The sequence below is a fragment of the Drosophila miranda genome, chromosome 2 (assembly GCF_003369915.1).
Source record: "Drosophila miranda strain MSH22 chromosome 2, D.miranda_PacBio2.1, whole genome shotgun sequence".
NCBI lineage: Eukaryota > Metazoa > Arthropoda > Insecta > Diptera > Drosophilidae > Drosophila > Drosophila miranda.
The window spans coordinates 32,858,423-32,874,967 of NC_046675.1; the positions used below are offsets into that span (position 1 = coordinate 32,858,423).

The 16,545-nt window shown below is 40.6% G+C and overlaps 6 protein-coding genes across 10 annotated transcripts; 5 read left to right on the forward strand and 1 right to left on the reverse strand.

Annotated features, from left to right (window-relative positions):
• The first annotated feature begins 162 nt into the window (after positions 1–162).
• On the forward strand, positions 163–9,717 carry LOC108156840 (protein Malvolio). Of its 3 annotated transcripts, none has more exons than XM_033388551.1 (12): positions 163–614; positions 2,982–3,210; positions 3,285–3,469; positions 3,540–3,704; positions 3,770–3,908; positions 4,598–4,753; positions 4,824–4,982; positions 5,051–5,496; positions 5,559–5,674; positions 5,746–5,837; positions 6,073–6,143; positions 6,478–7,593. In XM_033388551.1, the coding sequence occupies exons 2-12, from the start codon at positions 2,983–2,985 to the stop codon at positions 6,560–6,562; spliced, it is 1,842 nt and encodes a 613-aa protein (XP_033244442.1). In that variant the 5' UTR covers positions 163–614; position 2,982; the 3' UTR covers positions 6,563–7,593. The 3 variants fall into 3 exon arrangements, with proteins under 3 accessions (XP_033244442.1, XP_017144041.1, XP_017144042.1); XM_017288552.2 differs by lacking the exon at positions 6,478–7,593 and adding an exon at positions 7,888–8,182 and having other exon boundaries at positions 164–614; XM_017288553.2 differs by lacking the exon at positions 6,478–7,593 and adding an exon at positions 9,233–9,717 and having other exon boundaries at positions 165–614.
• A 717-nt stretch (positions 9,718–10,434) lies between these two features.
• LOC108154423 (protein takeout) lies at positions 10,435–11,521 on the forward strand. Its single transcript, XM_017284693.2, has 3 exons — positions 10,435–10,655; positions 10,714–11,188; positions 11,253–11,521. The coding sequence occupies exons 1-3, from the start codon at positions 10,595–10,597 to the stop codon at positions 11,446–11,448; spliced, it is 732 nt and encodes a 243-aa protein (XP_017140182.1). The 5' UTR covers positions 10,435–10,594; the 3' UTR covers positions 11,449–11,521.
• Positions 11,522–11,837: 316 nt separating this feature from the next.
• On the forward strand, positions 11,838–12,927 carry LOC108154311 (circadian clock-controlled protein). Its single transcript, XM_017284568.2, has 3 exons — positions 11,838–12,001; positions 12,059–12,545; positions 12,613–12,927. Exons 1-3 carry the CDS (start codon positions 11,932–11,934, stop codon positions 12,824–12,826), a joined length of 771 nt encoding a protein of 256 aa, XP_017140057.1. The 5' UTR covers positions 11,838–11,931; the 3' UTR covers positions 12,827–12,927.
• A 495-nt stretch (positions 12,928–13,422) lies between these two features.
• LOC108154401 lies at positions 13,423–14,427 on the forward strand. 3 transcript variants are annotated; one of them, XM_017284671.2, is made up of 3 exons: positions 13,423–13,562; positions 13,643–14,126; positions 14,213–14,376. In XM_017284671.2, the coding sequence occupies exons 1-3, from the start codon at positions 13,490–13,492 to the stop codon at positions 14,277–14,279; spliced, it is 624 nt and encodes a 207-aa protein (XP_017140160.1). In that variant the 5' UTR covers positions 13,423–13,489; the 3' UTR covers positions 14,280–14,376. The 3 variants fall into 3 exon arrangements, with proteins under 3 accessions (XP_017140160.1, XP_017140157.1, XP_017140159.1); XM_017284668.2 differs by having other exon boundaries at positions 13,424–13,562; positions 14,181–14,427; XM_017284670.2 differs by having other exon boundaries at positions 13,486–13,566; positions 14,181–14,427.
• Positions 14,428–14,544: 117 nt separating this feature from the next.
• LOC108154438 lies at positions 14,545–15,627 on the forward strand. Its single transcript, XM_017284711.2, has 3 exons — positions 14,545–14,731; positions 14,795–15,278; positions 15,332–15,627. The coding sequence occupies exons 1-3, from the start codon at positions 14,659–14,661 to the stop codon at positions 15,561–15,563; spliced, it is 789 nt and encodes a 262-aa protein (XP_017140200.1). The 5' UTR covers positions 14,545–14,658; the 3' UTR covers positions 15,564–15,627.
• LOC108153845 lies at positions 15,593–16,339 on the reverse strand. Its single transcript, XM_017283944.2, has one exon. It carries the CDS (start codon positions 16,270–16,272, stop codon positions 15,613–15,615), a length of 660 nt encoding a protein of 219 aa, XP_017139433.1. The 5' UTR covers positions 16,273–16,339; the 3' UTR covers positions 15,593–15,612.
• Positions 16,340–16,545: the final 206 nt, after the last annotated feature.

Below are 16,545 nucleotides of genomic sequence, written 5' to 3' on the forward strand. Positions count from 1 at the left end.
AGGTAAAAGATATTATGGGGGTTTTTTTAAAGTTGAAAGAAGGCTAGGATGGATTTTGCAAGATGAATTTACAACCAGTACTATATGTCGCATTTTCCCTCAAGGTGTTCACCTAGTTAATTAAAGGGGGCTTAAGTGGGCTAAGTTCGTTTTTTCATCGGCATGAGCAGAGCAGCTGGTTGCAAGAAAAAAAGTTATTAAACAAAAAGAGCTGGCGGCATAAGGGGAGGGGACGCACGAAACGAAACTGCATGTCACGTCGCTGTGGCCGCCAGATACTCGTCAATTGCCGTTAAATAAGTCAACAATTGGAAGCTGAAGCAGAAGTTCCTCCGCTGGCACTGACTGTGCTCTGCTCGCTGCTTCTGCCTGGTGTTGGTTGTTCAACGTCACCGAATTCGTAAATTGTTCCACGAGCGGGTCTTACGGAATGAGTAAAATGTTCATAAAATGCATATAAGTGTTGTGTCGCCGTCGTTTAGTGCTCTTCTTGTGTGTGTGATATAATAAAGGAAAACAAAACGGCTTGAAATATTTACCAGACCAATACTGTAATTTTCGCCGCTGCCACCATCCCATCCATCCCGCACCACCCAATCAACAAGCTGTTGCAAGTAAGCCAAATTGTGTTGAAATTAAACCTAATTCTCGGTTAGGAAGTGGTGTTAACCTGAAATATTCAATAATTTACATTATGGCTTATCTTGTTGGCCATCGTCTCTCTCATTTTATTATGTTGAGAGTGAACAAAACATATGTGTGAGGTGTGTGAGTGTGCGTTTGTGAGTGCGCACGCAGGTGTGTGCCAATAACAAAACGTGGGTCCCATGTTGTATTTTAGCAAGGTGAGGTCTTTAAATATCCCTCAAGGAGTGAGAAAGAGTGAAAAATATAAAGCTGTAAATAATTCGCGTTCTGGAGTTGCTTATTTGCTCTATCTCCAAGTCTAAAATAAGTAAACCATGTTAAGAGCTCTCCTTGAGAAGACATTACCTTATCGCCTCTTTAACTTATTGAGGCACTCAAAGAATGGTTTTTTTTTTTTTATAAGAAACGACTTTTAAAATGGTAATTGCTAAACAATAGGACGCAAATATTCCCAGTGTTTGAGCAGTCGTGATAAAGAAGCCCTAGCGTTTGTACTCTAAAAACCTGCAACGAATTCTAAACTTAAACCGAATAATTAGAGATCAAAAAAGCAGTTAACCCGTCGTTGGTAGAAAAGTAATTTAAAAGTTGATGTTAATATAATTTAGGAATATTTTCGCTAACATTGTCTGGTGTTTTGTTGTCAGCTAAAAATTTTAAGTTGATTTTTTTGCATTTTCCGCTTATTGAGCAAATTGCTACGCAGTTTTTTAAATTTTTTGTTTTGTTTTGGACAGCAACAAATAAACCACTTTTATTTGGAGGGAGGACAAAGTCAAAATACACAAAATATACACAAAAAGAAATGCCAGAGATGGGGGACCGACGCTTTATATACCCTTGCAGATTGATTGATCCTGTTTCGGACATCAAAGATGCTTGAATGGTGCAAAATCATAATACCCCTTTTCGAGTGTAGAAAAATATGGAAAATTCAATTGGTGTGGTATTTAATGTAGTGGATTTCTTTGTTTATTTTGGGCGTACACGAGTATTTCATCTGTAGTAATCAGAATTTATGACTTCTGATATGTACAATCGAGGAACTATCAACAATGTTTTCCGCATGGCGAACACGTTGCTAAAATATATACATACATATATCGCGATGTACGATATCATTGTGAGTACTATGGTAGACATATTTGTGTGTGTGCAGGAGAGAACCACAACTGGGTAAACAGAACCGTTTAAATGTTGAGACAAATACTACACGTATTCCAATGAACCAGAAAACGAAACCAACAGTTGGATTCATTACAATTTGCGTTAAATCTTGACCATAGATAGAAGCCAATTGGCCATTAATGGCGACATCTAGATATGACCAAACTCGTGTGTATAATATATAAGTAAGTCCTCTACATAATAAGGCATCGCCCGATGCTCTGCAAGTCTTTGTCTGGCTCTGTCCGTCATCAATGAGGCGATGTGGAAAGCAGCAACTGCAAAGCAGACGCAGAGGAGGCGGCGGCCAGACGAGAGCGCCTGTCAAGGTGAACAAGCTGATGGTATTGCCAACCTGCTGGAGGGAACAATATCTTTTGAAGAGCTCTCCAACAAGCATGCATTACACAGTTATTACACACATGTATAATGTACTTGTAATAACTTTGAATCAAATAAACAAATGGAAAGAGTTACATATGTGCAGGTCAATAGACTGCTTGTTGTATCACTTGCAACTTGATACTAAATCGTTTCGTTAAGTCGCAAATAAAACAAAATTACAGACTTGAAACTCACTTGAAGACTCTTAGAAATGATTCACAAGGCCTGTGGCTGTAGTGTTATTTCCTCATCCGTGCGTACTATATATTTATATAATATATATATTACAGTAATACGCTGTAGCAGCGTTATCAATTAAACGGAACATATGACTGTCAAACTACGAGTAAAAAACTCGTACATACATCTGTATATTTTCTGTTTTATTGCCACATGTGTACGAATGTATTCCGGGAAAATGTTTCTAGTTTTTGGATGATCACTCCAAATTTGAAATGGAATATGGAATGTTATGGCTGCAGAAATCGCAGTCGGAGATAATTATATTTTATAACTTTTTGTTTGTTGTTTTTATTATGATAATGCTAATTGAGTCAGAGATCAGACAGACGTAATAGTAGATAGTAGCTCAATTAAATGGAAGTTGTGAGAATCGCAGGTGCAACAATCGCGCACATTGAATATTTTTTTGTATGTATAATTAAACGTAGAGCCTTTGATGGACAGTCAAAACAATCGAAGCAGAACTGAACAATAGATTCATGTACATATATGTATAATGAATAAACAAAGGCTGACCATATTCTCGGCATATCTTGCAGCATGTCGTCGAATGAGGCCTATCACAAGAACGTTGAGCCGGGCGCCGGCGGCGATGGTCCAGGCGGTTCGAGTGCGAGTGGGAGTAATGGAGGAGCATCAGGGAGCAGCCATAGCAATCAATTGCATCACCAGCAGATACTCAATGAGACCACATATCTGAAACCGGCCGCCAAGCAGGCCTACTTCAGCGATGAAAAGGTCCTCATACCCGAAGATGATCGCACAAATGTAAGTCTCAATACAAACAAACAAAAAATAAAAGAAAAACTAGAACTAACAGAACTTGACCTTCCCTTTACCAGATGGGTTTCAGTTTTCGCAAGCTGTGGGCCTTCACGGGACCCGGTTTTCTCATGTCCATTGCATATCTAGATCCCGGCAACATCGAATCCGATTTGCAGTCGGGTGCCGCCGCCAAGTACAAAATCTTGTGGGTCTTGCTTTGGGCCACTGTCTTGGGTCTACTCATGCAACGCTTGGCCGCAAGGTGAGTGTGTGTCTGTCTAAATCTCTCTCTCTCTTTTTCTCTCTTAATTTTGCATCATTATATTTTTCAGGCTGGGTGTGGTAACGGGCTTGCATCTGGCTGAAATGTGCTATCGCCAGTACAAGCGTCTGCCGCGTTGGATACTCTGGATCATGATTGAGATAGCCATCATTGGATCCGATATGCAGGAGGTCATTGGCACGGCCATTGCCATATATCTGCTATCGAATAAAGCGTAAGATTCGAATCGCGTGCTCTGTGATGATTCTGTATGGTTGATGATTTGGTTGTTTTTTATAGTGTGCCTTTATGGGGTGGAGTGTTGATCACTATTGTTGACACGTTCACGTTCCTGTTTCTGGATAAATACGGTTTACGTAAGCTGGAGTTCCTATTTGGGTTCCTCATCACCATCATGGCTGTCACATTTGGCTATGAGGTAAGCCCAAAAAAAGAAACCCCCTAAATTTTAAGTAGATTTATTCAAAAGAGCAAAAGTTCCCCTAAGAGGCACTCAATTGTCGGTCGGGCGTGAACAATACTAAATTGTTTAAACAATTGCGATAAAAACTCAGACACACAAAAAACCGAAATTAAATGATGTGTGTGATTTTCTCAAAAAACGATTGTCACGAAATTTGCAAATTACCGAATGGTGCGGGGCGTTGTCATTCTATTGATTGGAGCACCCAGCAAACGGAAGCCCTTAAAACGAACCTACACATTTCTATTAGAACTCACTTTCTTTGTATCGTAAATCAGAGACACGGAGACACATATTTACAACAGCGATAAAGATAATAAGTAATTGTACATGAGTCGTCTGTCTGCCCCAGTCAGAGCAAACCCCCGGAGATGATTAGATAAGCTTGCACTTGCACATTTCATATCATGTGGCAGATGTGGAAGCACATGATGCTGCCCGGAAATGGGACAAACAAATTCCAGATGGGACAGAGCAATTACAGGCCTTATCTGTTTGTTGTATAAGCCAAAATATTGTATGCCTTATCCATAGGGGACTTTTCTGCGCCATCGAGACGCAATTAATGAGCAAACACTTGTGGTATTTCGGGGGAATTTTCTGTCAGCACTTATTAATCCCATGTTTATTTCCATTCCTCTTAGTATATTGTCTCTGCGCCCAATCAAGTCGAGGTGCTTGAGGGCATGTTTGTGCCCTGGTGCTCTGACTGCAATTCAAATGTACTGCTGCAGGCAGTGGGTGTCGTAGGAGCTGTCATCATGCCACACAATCTGTACTTGCACTCGGCTTTGGTCAAGGTAAGACCTACATCAAAAATATCTCTGAAGGAATCCATAATTCATAGAGCTCTTGTCTTTTCATTTACAGTCCCGTGATATCGATCGCCGCCAGCCAAAGAAAGTGAGCGAAGCGAATTTCTACTTCTTTATTGAGGCCTCCGTGGCCTTGTTTGTGTCGTTCATCATCAACCTCTTTGTGGTGTCCGTCTTTGCCCATGGAATGTATGGCAAGACCAATAAGGATGTGGTGAGCGGAATCGCTTCGTTTTCCATCTTAAGGACCTAATCATGGATTCCCTTTCGTTATTTTGTTAGCTCGATATCTGCACAAACAAATCGATGTACGAGGATGCAAAAATGTCGTTTGTGGACCACCAGAATGGAACGGCCATCATCGATGCGGATCTGTACAAGGGCGGTCTTTTCCTGGGATGCACTTTCGGTGCTGTGGCCATGTACATTTGGGGCGTGGGTATACTGGCCGCTGGCCAGAGCTCCACCATGACTGGCACCTATGCGGGTCAGTTCTCGATGGAGGGTTTCCTCAATCTGCAATGGCCGCGCTGGTGTCGCGTGCTGGTCACGCGCTGCATTGCCATCATCCCCACATTCTGTCTGGCCATGTTTAGCAAAATGGATGATCTAACCAACATGAATGACATCCTGAATGCGGTGATGTCTCTTCAGTTGCCCTTCGCTGCAATACCCACCATAGCGTTTACCTCATGTGCGGCAATTATGGGAGAGTTTGTCAATGGATTGTGAGTGTCTCGCGATATGCCCTTATTCTTGGCTTTATTTAATTCTATTTTTGTACTTTTAGGGGCAACAAAATCGTTTCTATCTGTCTGACGATTGTGGTAATTGGCGTCAATCTTTACTTTGTAATTGTCCAAGTGGAGAACATGCAGATCCAAGGCGGTCTACTGGCTTTAGTTTGTGAGTAGTCGTAAATCTTTCATCATTCCGAACTTGCTAATGATTGCCTTTCTTTCTTTTTTGGATTGCAGGCATATTTGCCATTCTATATATACTATTTAATTTATATCTTGTGATACACATGGCCGCCTGCATGGGCAATCAGCGTCTAATGAATAGTCGGGTGAGTACTCCACACACACACACGGGACGGGCGGCAATTATCAATTGGCCTTAAGAAATCAAAAATCACAAATCACACATCGCGAGATATCGCCCATCAACTGGCGGTCTGACACTATCTATTTACGTGACTCTGACCACCAAATGGAGGCTTAGTGTAGGGCTTATGCACTGTAGTTGGGGTCCCACTTCATCTACTGGTACTAAATGGTGTTCTCTGTCTCTCTGTTTTACAGTGGGTGCAGCGTTTTGTGTTGCCAAGCCAGAACAGCTTTTCGATAAAGAATGCCAACTCAACGTATGCCAGGTATGTCCAAGACTATTTTCATCAAATGTCAACCACATCATCACCATACACCCACACGCACCGATGCACAGACACACTCCACACTCACTCACTCTCTCTCTCTCTATATCTCTATCTCTCGTTGAGGGAAAACTCTAATCTAACCTTTTAGTAAACTATCTGATCTGCACTGAACTCCTCCGAATTGGCTTTAAATACTTCAAATTTGTATCTTCCTTCCTACTAATTAAACTCTTCTACTAATCGTTCATCTGGTTACGAACACTCTCAAAACTAAAACTAACATTTCGAAAACATCTTGCTATGCTCTCTCTCTTCTTTCGACTCTTCACAGTGACGTAACCTTAGTTGTAGGCGAATCAGCTACTAACAAAACGGTGAAAGGTCTTGAAACCGTTTCGGAGAAGGTTCCTAACTGAATCATCTTGGTGACTCATTATGGCTAACCTCCCGCCCACACACAAATTCCCTTGTGATATTAACACTAAATCACACGCTTAACAACACTAACAAGTACCTAATAGGGCTTTACAAAACTCTAGAATTTACGAGCATAAGGCATGTCTTTAGGGGATCTACGTTTATACATACAGCATTTACCCCATCAATGGTGGGATCCTATAGATAGTAAGAATAATATAACACTGGTAAGTCTTCACTGATTGCTTTATCAAGCATTGTGGGGTATTTTGTACTTTATAAGGCTTTTGGACGCTTAGCACGTTGAATAAAGTTTGCATTTATGACTTCGAATTACTTGGAAAAGTCTTTAAATTTATTGTTGATTGGTCTCGGCTTTAAGTACTAAGAGAAGACCGTTCTAAACTGTATTCTGATTGAAAAGAAGGATGAAACGGAACACGTATCTAAAGTGGATGGCCAAAGAACATGAAGGAAGACAATTGGAGATCTTTCTTACCAAATATTTCTTATATTTTTGAAGTTTCATAATAGTTATAGCTCTAGTCAACCGCGGATTAGCTTTAATTTAAGGGTTTCTGGTTTGTGGGTTGGTTCAAGGGTTATCAAAAGCACAGTGGGCGTGGTACCCTCAACATTAAACTTAATCACAAAAATTTAATTAAAATAAAACTAAAAACAAAATATGATTTGCTAAATTTAAAATTCTTGTATTATATGTGCTCGACAACCCTGTTCTCTCTTACCTGTGTTTTGTGTTCTATCACTGTCTCTCTCTCTGTTCTCTCTCTCTTCATGTACTGTATTATACTACACCCCACTCTTATACTCTCTGTCTTCTACTTATACCGGATTGATTGATGTTTCCCATTCATTTTGTGGCTAATTGAAATGTACAAAACCTACAACAAAATACAAAAAATATTCCCAATTGACACACAAAAACAAACAAAAACACACACGCACACACGAACAACAAAATTGTATATTCTATTTATGTGGAAATGGATTTTTTGGCATTGATACAAAACAATGAGAAAACGTTTTTCAAAATTATTGATTTTCTAAAGAATGGCGCAAAATATGCAAAATTTCAATGCAACATAAAATAAAACGAAAGATAAATAATAATAAAAAATCAATACAAACTGATTTCGGAACGCTTTGAGAACGCGTGCCATGAGAATTTCAATTAAAAATCCATTTTTGATTCCCCGAAAATGTGCTGCTGGCCAAAATCTGATTTTCTCTCTTTGTTGGGGTCTCGCATCAACATCTTCAACTCTGGATCGGACTTTGTACATATGTAAATATGTATAAATAGCGAGCTGACTCTTAACGATAGTGGAATCTCAAGAAACTCGATACAGAATCAGAATCAGAATCAACCCCAACGAAGCCAACTAAGATAGTCTTAAGCGATAGAACTCTCCTCTTGATTTATATGAAATTTGTTTGCACTGACTCTTCTGTATGTAAATGTTGTAAAGAATTTATGCTCCTACTCTATAAGTATTAGATGTTCTTGAATCTCTATGTAGCTTATTTATTAGACAATTTGTACGTATTACTTAAACGAACACATTTGGTTGATATTAAAAGATTTGTACAAACCTGTATGCCTGCTGTACTTTATAATGGAGTATCTATGCCCAGTTGTATATGTATTTATTAACTGTAGAATGAAATAAATATTACAAATATTACAAACTCTCCTCCCCTTTCCAGACAATAATAAATACGAAATTCCTCTTAGTGTGTGTTTTGCCTTTGTAAATAACTTTTAATTGTTCCTGTGTGTGTTTTCTATCTCGTTGGAGTTGTTTGAATTTCTATGTCTATCCTATATATATCCTATATTTGTGGGATCTGAAATAGATGTTGTGGACACAGACGTGTTTATGTGTGTAACCATATCTTTTCTTCGTAATTTCTTGTGGAAAGAATATATGATCTACAATGTATACTTTGTATAGTTTTAGAACTTAATAACAACGTAGTAGATCTACATTGGTAATAGCCCAAAGCCATATTAGCTACAGTTGCCTTAGTTGTAGCTTTAGTTTATAGCTTTAAGCTCACAAATTAAATAAATAAATGAATAGATCTAGGTAAACATTGATGTTGTAAAGAATGGTTTACATTAGAGCTAAAACATTTAACAGACAAGAAAATTATCTTCAGTTTGTGGGAGATTATATATATGTATATTGCAATATATTGTATACATATGTATATAATTTGTATTAATGATCTATTGCAACGATCGATTGGTAGATAGATAGAAATATCGCTACAATTGATCGATACTCGATGAGTGGTCAAGAAAATGCATATTTGGGTGAAGTAAAAGATGGGTGGATAAAAGATGTATAAATATCACCAACCCAAAAGGGGATGGAGTGTGTATCTATAGATATATATCTACAACACAATCTGTATATACATTTATATATATTTTTTTTGAATAAATAAAAACCACTTTTCAAAAAATTTGATCATCTGAATCAGATACCGAAAGCATTTCCCCTACTTTTCTACCTAAACTGATCGATTGGCTTGAAGATTTAAGCGAGAGAGAGATAACCCACCTACACGCATACCACAGTCATATCAATCAGCACTTACATCAGTCATCATTCACTTATATCTCTAAATATCCTTTGCAGGATTGCCACGAACGGCGACAACGAGGCGGACGTCATGGATGGCGAGGATGATGCGTAGCCATTACTGTGCTGCACTGATTCCGATGGCAGTGAGGAGGTTTGTTTCAACAACAGCAACAACAACGAGTCCGGGTGCCCCAGCAGCAACGTTAACGGCGGCCCTGGCCAGCATGTGGTCATCAGCTAGCATTGGCATTTGCATTGGCATTCGGCTGCATGGTTGCGACAGCAGCAGCAGCAGCAACAAACCACTCGACAATGGACACAATGTGGCAAAGTTCCCCTGGGCACCAGGCGGAATGGATTGGGTTTTATTGTGGCTTCGGGTATTATTTTTTAAATGGTTCTCCAAGAGAACCGGGGATCAGTGTAAAACAATAACTAAATTCGACTTTTAATGCATACCAAAAGAAAAGCAAAGCAAAGAAAAGAAAAGACCAGAAAAGCACATCCATAACAGATCATCATTGTTCGAAATTATCAAATGATCGAAAAACACTTTTAATTAATGCTAATAATCATAAAGTCTATTAATAATAGGGCTGTGAAATTAACTGAGCGTAAATCGAACCACATTTTATTGTCTAATCGTGTGTGAAAATCGTCTGTAGAAATTGCATACATTTGTGGAACCTTTAGAGAGCAAAGCAATTTTGTGTATTTCGTATTCCTTATTTATTTTATACTGTTTTACTTAAGAACTCTCTTTATGCAATGTTGCACGTTAGTCCATTCGAGTTCCATCATTTTCCTAGTTAGTTCATTATTCATTACAAATATTTCAAAAATTGTTGTGTACAAAAATCACTATAAATAATAAAAATTGTATTCTATTAAGGATGCATTTTTGATGATTTTTGTGAACCTGTTTGAGGGATTTATATGGATATTTTATACAGAAAAATATTGGGATAAAAGTTTCAGCGATTTATTTTTAAACAAATATCATTCTAATTTTAAATTAAATTTTAATCAGAGTCTGATGAGCAGCCTCTCGTTACTTACCGATGGTATCTACTCATTTGAAGAGAAAAACCTTACGTCAGAAATGGGGATATTACCTAACCCTCAGTAAGGCCTGCTACCAACAGCTGAGTATTTCACGTAATCGACACTTAATTGCTAACTAATAGTTTAATTGATGAAAGCAAAAAGCCCGAACACTAATGAGAGATTCATTCATTCGCTGATGAGGTGTCAGCTGTCAGGTGTGGGCGTGGATTAAAACGATAGTAACAATCACTTAAATAGGCGCATCCAATTTGTATTTGGATGGATCTAGAGCTTAGGGAACTATAAAAGGGGTTGGCTCGTTACATTCAAGCTCATCCATTAATTATCCGACAACAAGAACAAATCGTAATGAGGCTTTCACTTTTCATTGGATGTCTGACGATAGCGTTCGTATGGGGACAGCAGCTTCGTAAGTGGAAGAAGATCTATCAGAGATTTATCATCTATTTAAGCTATGCAATTTATAGCTCCAGATATAGACAAATGTCAGGCTGGCGATGCGATCTGCATTGCCAAAACTATCACCCACATCTTACAGTCTTATCCCAAGGGAATACCCTCAATAGGACTGGATGCCGTGGATGCCATTAGCTTTCAGAATGTGATCGTTAGCCGGATGGAATCATCAAAGTTGGATCTAAAATTCCATACCCTCACCGTGCGAGGCTTTGAGAACACCACCGTTCTGGATGCCAAGGGATTCGATGCAGATATACCACGGGTCTTCGAACTGAGTGCTTTTACTCCTCTGCTGCGACTTGAAGGGGAATACGAGACCCAAGGCATTCTCCTGACCATGCCCATCCAGGGCCGGGGACAGGCGTTGGTTGAACTAAAGGATTGCCAGTTTCGGTGCAAGGTGAGGGCTGTGGAAGATCAACGTTTGGATGGCAAAAGCTATTTGGAGATACCAAAGGTCAAGTGTTTGGTGGATGTTCAGAGGTAAGCAAAGAACCAGAAGAGTTTTAATCAGTTCTGGTATCTTAATGAACTCTCATTTTGGCAGCATGCACATAAATTTTGACAATTTGTTCAACAACAAGGATTTGAGTGACACTATGAATGATTTGGCCAACAATAATTGGTTTGAAATCTGGAAAACACTGCGAAAAGGCATCAACTCGGCATTGGATCAGGTGGCCGGAACAATACTCAGACGAGTGGCCAACAAATTTTCGTATGATGATTTCTTTCAAGTATAGAATTGAATAGAATACAATATATGTACATACTCGAATAAATGTTGCATCTTTTTGAATGGCGTGGTGCATCTTCACTGTCAAGACTTGAGGCAGAAATTTATAGATATATTTGCCACACTGAATTATAATGATAGACTTCTCCTAAACAATGCGGCGACTACTATTACAGGGTGCAGTTTAAGCCAGATTAATGGGCGTATTTTATAACGTGGTATGGGTTAAAGCTCAAGTGATTAAAGCTTTTGCAGTTCTCAGCCGATTCCACAATGATAATTTGCCAGCAATTTATCCACCTATATACTATTTCTAGAATCGAGAACTTGTTATGATAATAGCAGCTGGTTTGATTTCCTCATAAATGTTTTCTCGTTGTAAGGAAAACAATTCTACGGATCCAAGCAGTTGCCCATCGGCTATGCAAGTGGTTCGAGGTTCGGACGGTTATGAGAGCTTGAAAGTTTGTGATCTTCAATAAGTTGAAAGATGCTTTACCTGCCCTTTATATTCTGGATCACCCTGGAGCTCTTTGTCGGCCTGCAATGCCAAACATTTAGTGAGTGGGCTTAAATCAATGGAAATATTATTTATCTAAATATTATTTTCTTTACAGCTGACAAGGTGAATAAATGTCATTATGGAGATGGCAAGTGCCTGGCAGAGTCGGCCAATGCTTTGATTCGTAATTATCCCAAGGGCATACCCGAGATCAATCTGAAGCCCTTCGATGTAGTGACAGTAAAGGATTGGGTGCTGGTCAATGACTCGCGAGTGGGCGGTGCCTGGTACTACTTCCAGCTATTCAATCAGGTAAACCTTGGCTTCGAGAACACCACAATCACAGAGATCAAGGGCTTCGATCGGGATCCCACCAAATCCAAGATAGAGATTCATGGCAAGATACCCAGACTGGTGTACAAGGGCAAATACCACGCCAAGGGTCGGATGCTCTGGTTTGTGGATATCAATTCCAAGGGTGACTCGAGTTCGGATTTCCTCAACTTTCGCTTCGATCTGACGCTGAAAGTGCGCACCGAATACAGGAACAATAAGCGATACATGAAAATATATGAGGTGGTACCCAACCTACGACTGGATCGGTGAGTAGTTCTTACAGGTACTATGTATTGTTCGGTACTATATTATCCCTATCACTCTTGGCAACAGCTGGATCATGTGGATGGATGATTTCTTTCCCGATAACTTTGATATGACCATAGCTATTAATAATCTATTCAATCGGAATTGGGTCGAGTTCTGGAACGAATTAGAGCCGAGAATCCTGCTTCTGTTCGAAACGGTGTTCCTGAGCATGTTTGAAGATCTGTTCTACAACATACCATACGATGATCTCTTCCTAGCCGATTCGGAGTTCAATTAGCCATTAAGATATCGGATGTAGAATTCTCTATGCATTTATTTGTGCATTCAAGTATTAAAGTATTAAAGCAAGAGGAAAATGTGTGAAGAATTCTATCCAAATTCCAGTGCATATAATAATACTATACCAAAGAGACAAGTTGCAAGTCTGATTCATATTTGTTTTGTTCGCATGCACCCCACGGATTATCGGGAAAGCTCGGCTATGTTGATGGGGGGTCGTTTTCTGACTCGAAACTGGTTCTCCAGGCTGATGCACATTCCTATTAAGTTTGTTGGCCTTATAGAACTCCTATCTATTATAAGTTCTAAGAAATTCAAGTTCTCCCTTAAGCTGAAAGTCCTGCTGGAGTATCGGAACAATAAGCGGTACCTGAAGATGCACCTATGATCATCTGTTCATCAATAATCTGTAAACTTAAATAAATTCCACTAGACTACATACATACTTACAATCCATGTACTTGTAAAAACGTAACTCTTTATGTTAGATAATTTTCATTAAAAAACAAACGAAAATGCTAATACAACAAGTAGTAGAGCTTTCGACCGGTTCTACAGACATAGCCCACCCCATAACTAAGTTCTAGTTAGTCGCGATTTCACATCGTAATCGACTGCTGAAGGCGCTGGTACTGAAGTGAATATCAACTGGCTGTAGGCTATGGGAATGCGTGATATATTCACCTTAGTGCTGTGCTTGCAGCTCATCAAATCTTTGCAGGGTCAAATATTACGTAGGTAACGCGAATATTAGACTTTGACCGAACGCGAATGAATGATCACAATTTCTCTGAAATATCTCTGTATCCTATAGCAAAGGACATACCAAAATGCCGTTTCGGGGACTCGGATTGCATTGTGGACTCCATGAATAAAGTGATACGACGCTATCCGAGAGGCATACCCGCTTTGGGCATGAAACCCATCGATGTGGTGGACATACGGAACTCAAAGTTCTGGGATAATCCGAAAGTAGGAGCCTTCTGGCTGCAGTTCAATCTGTTTGATCAGGTCAACTATGGCTTTGAGAACACAACGATCACGAAGGTCAAGGGCTTTACTAAGAATCCCACATCGAGCCTGATGGAAATACACGGCAGGATACCGAGTCTCATCCATAAAGGGCGCTACATGTCTCAGGGTCGCGTATGGATCGTGGAATTGAATTCAACGGGCGAACAGCTTTCGGATTTCCAGAATTTTCGATTTGTTCTCAAGCTGAAAGTGATCATGGAGTATCGGAATAACAAGCGCTACCTAAAGATATACGAGCTGAATCCCATTGTCAATATGGATCGGTAAGTGGGGATTCTCCTCTCCTTTCACGATTCTAATCAGAGATTGATTTGCAGTTGGGTCTTCTGGCTGGATAACTTTTTTTCAGAGAACACAGATCTCACAATTGCCATCAATCAGGTTTTCAACATACATTGGGTGGAGTTCTGGAATGAATTGGAGCCCACAAATCTGAGAATATTTGCGAGCGTTTTTCGTGATTTGATCGAGGATATCCTGTATAAAGTATCATATGATGATATGTTCCTACCGGATGAAAAAGAGACTCGCGAGAATGATTAAAGTCGAATCGATACACCTTTACATATAGAATTGCATTTATTCCAGAGAAGGACAAAGTTTATAACCGGTTTGGGGGAATAGATTAGCAACAAATGTAGCCCGATCACATTCATGCTAGGCATTTGATTGTTACCAGCAGTTGAGCTTCGGCCAGAGCCAGAGCTGGTTCTAGATAGAATTTAATTAGGTAAACTATTCGTGACTAAAGTTACTTCTCGTTTGAAAGTCCGAGACAATATTCAATCGAAAAGTATGAATAAGCTCACTTGGCTGTGCTGCATCTTTATCCTGGAAGGACTTGGTGCATCCCTAGCAGCGGAGTTACGTGCGTAGATGAGCTCGAGGCAATGGTTCTCATTTTGTATTCATTGGAATCAAAATTTTCCAGCTGGAGATATTGAAAAGTGTCGCTTTGGGGACTCCCCATGCTTGGTGAAGACCATCAATGCCCTGATCAAGCGCTATCCCAAGGGCATTCCCGAGATTGGTCTGCCTCCGTTAGATGAGTACAACTTTCCCGATGCTCCAATAGTGGATACGCCCCATCGCGGCCCCATCTGGATGACCTTTAACATGCGGGACAATGTGAATAAGGGCTTCAACAATGCCACCATCACGCATGTGGAGGGTTTCCTGCGAGAACCCACCAAGCAACAGATAATCCTGAAGGCCCGCCTGCCACGACTCTTACACGAGGCAACCTACGACATGCAGGGCAGGTTTCTGCTGTTTGTGGCCAATACCACGGGCAAACTGCAGTCGGATTTCCAGAACTTTCGCCTTACTCTGACCATCAAAGTGATACTGGAGTATCGGAACAACAAGCGATATCTGAAGATCTACGATTTGGTGCCTGTCGTCGACATTGATCGGTAAGTGGCAGACAGTGCAGAGAGGACCAAGAAGTAATCTCTGAGATTTTCAGCTGGATTGTTTGGTTCGATAACTTGTACAGGGAGAATGAGGACGTCACCATTGCGCTGAATCGCTCCTTCAACGAAAACTGGTTGGAGTTTTGGAATGACCTGGAGCCGGGCCTGCTGAAAACGTTCTCCACTGTTTTTACTGTACTTCTGAACACGGTCTTTGAGCAGGTCGCCTACGACGATATGTTTCTGCCGGACATTGATATACGATTTGGATATAGTCACGATTAACACTGAGAAAAGAAAAGCTTTCATTGTCTTGAATGCAATATATCACGATTTATTCAGATTGTAATTCTTTTCCGTATTTATGATACTGTCCATCGGCTTGGAGATCGTCATAGAATATGTGATCGTTGTACGACTCATCACGATGATACATGTGCTGATATCCCTGGGAGCTACTGCCTCGTTTGAACTTTCGATGGTCTGCCTTGAGTTTGAGTAGCTTCTGTCGGATATGTGGCTGTCCCAGATGCTGCAAGGGTGTGGACTCCTCTTCATCATCCTCTTGGTTGCTATTCTGGTGACGTTTGCGGCGACGATGTGTCCTTCGCATTGCAGGGGGTCGCAGCGGGCGCATCACAATCCGAAATGGCACCATATGGAGGTGTTTCTTTGGCTGTGGCGGCGGCGGCTTCTTCCACATCCCCTTGTACTGATCCACCACACTGCAGGTCTGCATGTCCTTGGGCTTGGGTATGCCCGTATCCAATTTGGGTGGACACTGCAGCACAAAGTACAGGTCACTCTTAACTTTTTTGGAATCACTGCTGCTGCTGCTGCTACTGGTTTCCTCGGTGTCCAGAAGCAGTTGAGCTGCCGGCACCTTGTAGTAGGCAAACATGTTCCGCTCCACCACAATGGCCGTGGCCGTAGGAGATGCCGGTGGTGCATTCAGCTGCTGGAGCAGTCCCACTGCCAATGCCAACTGCCACATGATTGCCGCTCAACTAGTAGTTGCCGCTGCAACAGCATTGACAGTTTATAAGTCTGTGGCACTTTCAGGCTTGGCTGATTTTTTGCATAATTTGCTTGTGGTTTGCGGGGTGCAAGTTCAACGAACCACCACTTATTAGAAGTGGCAAAACGGTATTTTGTTGCCGGAAGACATGCAATTATCTGTTGCTTGGCTCAACAGTTGAATTGTAAATAGTTTACCGCCACGTGTTGCAGGCGCCTGCGCCTGGGGTTGCCATAAAAAAGGGGTATT

Coding starts and splice junctions, on each gene's coding strand:
- LOC108154423 (XM_017284693.2), top strand. CDS start 10,595: ATGAGGCTTTCACTTTTCATTGGATGTCTGACGATAGCGTTCGTATGG. Junction 10,656..10,713: donor CGTATGGGGACAGCAGCTTC/GTAAGTGGAAGA, acceptor TGCAATTTATAG/CTCCAGATATAGACAAATGT. Junction 11,189..11,252: donor TGTTTGGTGGATGTTCAGAG/GTAAGCAAAGAA, acceptor TCATTTTGGCAG/CATGCACATAAATTTTGACA.
- LOC108156840 (XM_017288552.2), top strand. CDS start 2,983: ATGTCGTCGAATGAGGCCTATCACAAGAACGTTGAGCCGGGCGCCGGC. Junction 3,705..3,769: donor TATCTGCTATCGAATAAAGC/GTAAGATTCGAA, acceptor TGTTTTTTATAG/TGTGCCTTTATGGGGTGGAG. Junction 4,754..4,823: donor TGCACTCGGCTTTGGTCAAG/GTAAGACCTACA, acceptor TTTCATTTACAG/TCCCGTGATATCGATCGCCG.
- LOC108153845 (XM_017283944.2), bottom strand. CDS start 16,272: ATGTGGCAGTTGGCATTGGCAGTGGGACTGCTCCAGCAGCTGAATGCA.
- LOC108154401 (XM_017284668.2), top strand. CDS start 13,490: ATGGGAATGCGTGATATATTCACCTTAGTGCTGTGCTTGCAGCTCATC. Junction 13,563..13,642: donor TTTGCAGGGTCAAATATTAC/GTAGGTAACGCG, acceptor TGTATCCTATAG/CAAAGGACATACCAAAATGC. Junction 14,127..14,180: donor CCCATTGTCAATATGGATCG/GTAAGTGGGGAT, acceptor ATTGATTTGCAG/TTGGGTCTTCTGGCTGGATA.
- LOC108154438 (XM_017284711.2), top strand. CDS start 14,659: ATGAATAAGCTCACTTGGCTGTGCTGCATCTTTATCCTGGAAGGACTT. Junction 14,732..14,794: donor ATCCCTAGCAGCGGAGTTAC/GTGCGTAGATGA, acceptor AAAATTTTCCAG/CTGGAGATATTGAAAAGTGT. Junction 15,279..15,331: donor CCTGTCGTCGACATTGATCG/GTAAGTGGCAGA, acceptor TGAGATTTTCAG/CTGGATTGTTTGGTTCGATA.
- LOC108154311 (XM_017284568.2), top strand. CDS start 11,932: ATGCTTTACCTGCCCTTTATATTCTGGATCACCCTGGAGCTCTTTGTC. Junction 12,002..12,058: donor CCTGCAATGCCAAACATTTA/GTGAGTGGGCTT, acceptor TTTTCTTTACAG/CTGACAAGGTGAATAAATGT. Junction 12,546..12,612: donor CCCAACCTACGACTGGATCG/GTGAGTAGTTCT, acceptor TCTTGGCAACAG/CTGGATCATGTGGATGGATG.